Source organism: Tupaia chinensis, unplaced genomic scaffold, assembly GCF_000334495.1.
Source record: "Tupaia chinensis unplaced genomic scaffold, TupChi_1.0 Scaffold000054_1, whole genome shotgun sequence".
NCBI classification, from domain to species: Eukaryota; Metazoa; Chordata; class Mammalia; order Scandentia; family Tupaiidae; genus Tupaia; species Tupaia belangeri.
This window is the reverse complement of record NW_006159512.1, coordinates 5,060,372-5,062,897: the sequence shown is the minus strand read 5'-3', so window position 1 is coordinate 5,062,897 and position 2,526 is coordinate 5,060,372. Positions and strand designations below refer to the sequence as shown.

The following is a 2,526-nucleotide window of genomic DNA, read 5'->3' as shown; positions in this document are numbered from 1 at the left end:
AAATAATGGTGTGGTTATTTTTAAATATGTTAAGATACGGGGACCAGCAGGTGGTGTGGTGGTTAAGATGCTGGACATTCCCAAATGGCCAATCATGGTTCGAATCCCGGAACTGATGGCTTGCTTTCTCACTTTCTTCTCTCTCTCGTCAAATTAAAATAAATGAATAAATGAATAAATGAAATTGAATAAAATAATTTTTAAAAACATAAATCATATAATTTGTTAGACAATGGTAGGTCTAATGGTGCATAGTACGGCTAGATATGGGAAATCAGGACCGCTGGGGTGCAGTTTCAAATAGGATGTGGTCAGTGCAGGTCTCAATGAGATAGCTGAACAAAGAAGGAGGTAGAGAAAGCCTGGTGATATGTGGAAGAAGAACATTCTGGCAGAGGGAACAGGGCCATGAGGAGGTATGCCTAAAACATTTAAGACACGGAGGAGGCCAGGGTGGCTGGAGAGAGGTGGGAGTGGAAGAAGAGACATTGAAATCAGAGATAAGATAGGAAATAACTGTAGATGTTCTGGGCCAGTGCACTAATCTTGTGCTAATCTAGTATTTCTTTCATCATTCCCTCATTTCTTGAATGTCTGGTTTCTTTTTTTTTTTTCTTTTTGGAGAGGTTTTTGCTATAGGGCGCGTGTGCTCTCCAGAGAGAGAGAGAGACAGAGAGAAGATGGCCACACCACAATCCATTCTCCTCCATTCTCCTCTCAGGATCCTGGGCATGCATGCACACGCACCCAACATGAGTTTAAGCTGCCGGGTCTGGGACTCAAACTGCCATCTACTACGTGTGAGTCCAGCGACACAGCCATTAAGCCAACTGCTGGTCCCAATGTCTGGTTCTTACTGACATCTTCTCACTGTTTCAAGGACTTAGTTTTCTAGGAGGGGCAGAGGCAATCCTGTGATCCAGCTACTCCCACAAACAGAGAGAGCAGATAACCTCAAAGCCCCAGGAACATGTGAGCAATCAAAACCTGCCATTTGCTGGCTCCTGGCAACAAGAAGACGGGACAATCTCGGGCCTTTTTCTCTGTAATTTTACTTTTCCTGAAGTCTTCCTTCCCTTGGTTAATTTAGAATCCCTCCGTTGATGGCTCCCGTTATCAGCTTATGTCCCCATTTCTTAGAGTCTCCCATTTCTAGTTCAGCTACATCAGACACCTCCACGAAGACCCAGACCCGGCTCTTGCAAGCCTGGCCAATGCCTATACTCACCATCTGACCTTCAGATCTGAGACAAACACTGCCATTATCTTCTCAATAAAGAGCACTGTGGGGAGAGTCGCTGTTTTCTACACACGTCTAAGAGGATCCATTCTGCTACAGAGATAAGAGAACAAGCCGACGGCACTTGGAACTGAGATGTGCCCTGAGAAACCAAGCGCAGGGCACAGAGCAGCTGGGGAAAGCTCAGTGCACCGGGCAGCCCTTCTTGCATGGGAACCCCCCCACCCCCCAGCTTCTGTGGGTTTGCTTCCGCGCCCGTTCTACTTACTGCTCTCTTCCCTGCGTCTTTTACTCTCTAGCCCCCTCTGTCCTCACCGGTTTCCCCTCCTTCCCCACAAACACAAAAACCACCAGAACAGCGCTCACCAGATAGAGTGGCCTGCAGGGAAGGAGAGGCCTTACAATCTCTGTCATAAACAGGTGACAAACTCGGATGTCACCAACGAGACGATCCCCTCATCAACTTATACAGATCCAGAGGGGTCACACGCCTCAGGTGACGATGGACCTTCCAATGTCTAAAGAATGTCCACTGCCTCAGGCAAGTTACAGAATTGGAAGCCGTATAAAGAGGATCAGGAGCCGGCTCCCTCGTCTGGTGGTGAAGGCAGCCTGATCTCACATGGGGGACTTCATGGTTCAGGTCTTAGACCTAGCAGCCTAGGGACACGCAGGGGGCACATGCCTGCATGCCCAAAATCCTAAAGAAGAGAGATGGAGAAGGCATTGTGGCGTGACCATCTCCCATGGTGTGTGTGTGGGGTGCTTTCTCTCCCCTGTCTCTCTCTCTCTCTCTCTCTCTTTCTCTCTCTCTCTCCCTCTCTGTCAAGCACACACACTTCCTAGCAAAAAACAAAAACAAAAACTTTAAAAGTAAAGAGAATCAGGCCATGGTCTCAGCCCTTGTTGAAGTGACCCTGGGGAAGGGTGGAAGCCAAGTCAAGCCTCATGAAAAATGGAATGGTCCCATACAGTAAAACGGTAACACAAGACGACTCACAAGTTGTGGACAAGTCAAGGAGTCTGACTTTGGGGGTTCAGTGCTCAAAGGGGTCCCAGGCAGCTCCACCCAGGGGAACTGAGTTAGACCCACAAGGATCTGAAGTTCGCATGGTGCGGCTTTGGAAATGGGTGGGAATCCTATTACACTCCTTACGGGCAATGCCATCAGTGTCACCTCGATGATACTGGGTCATCTGTTTAAACCTTCACTCATTCCCTTGCACCAAAAAAAAAAAAAAAAAAAAAAAAAAAACCCGAAACCCCCAATTTAAACACAGGGCGAG

At 47.7% G+C, this 2,526-nt stretch overlaps 1 protein-coding gene across 3 annotated transcripts in view; it reads right to left on the bottom strand.

Moving 5' to 3' along the window:
- Positions 1–2,526, bottom strand: part of DRAM1 (DNA damage regulated autophagy modulator 1) — a 67,948-nt gene that overhangs the window by 63,967 nt on the left and 1,455 nt on the right. Inside the window, exon 2 of one of the 3 annotated variants that reach the window (XM_027775725.1) lies at positions 1,229–1,333. The exons of the other annotated variants lie outside the window; for them this stretch is intronic. Coding sequence (XP_027631526.1) covers positions 1,229–1,263 — 35 coding nt within the window. The 5' untranslated portion in view covers positions 1,264–1,333. The remainder of the gene's footprint in view (positions 1–1,228; positions 1,334–2,526) is intronic. 3 annotated transcript variants of the gene reach the window in all.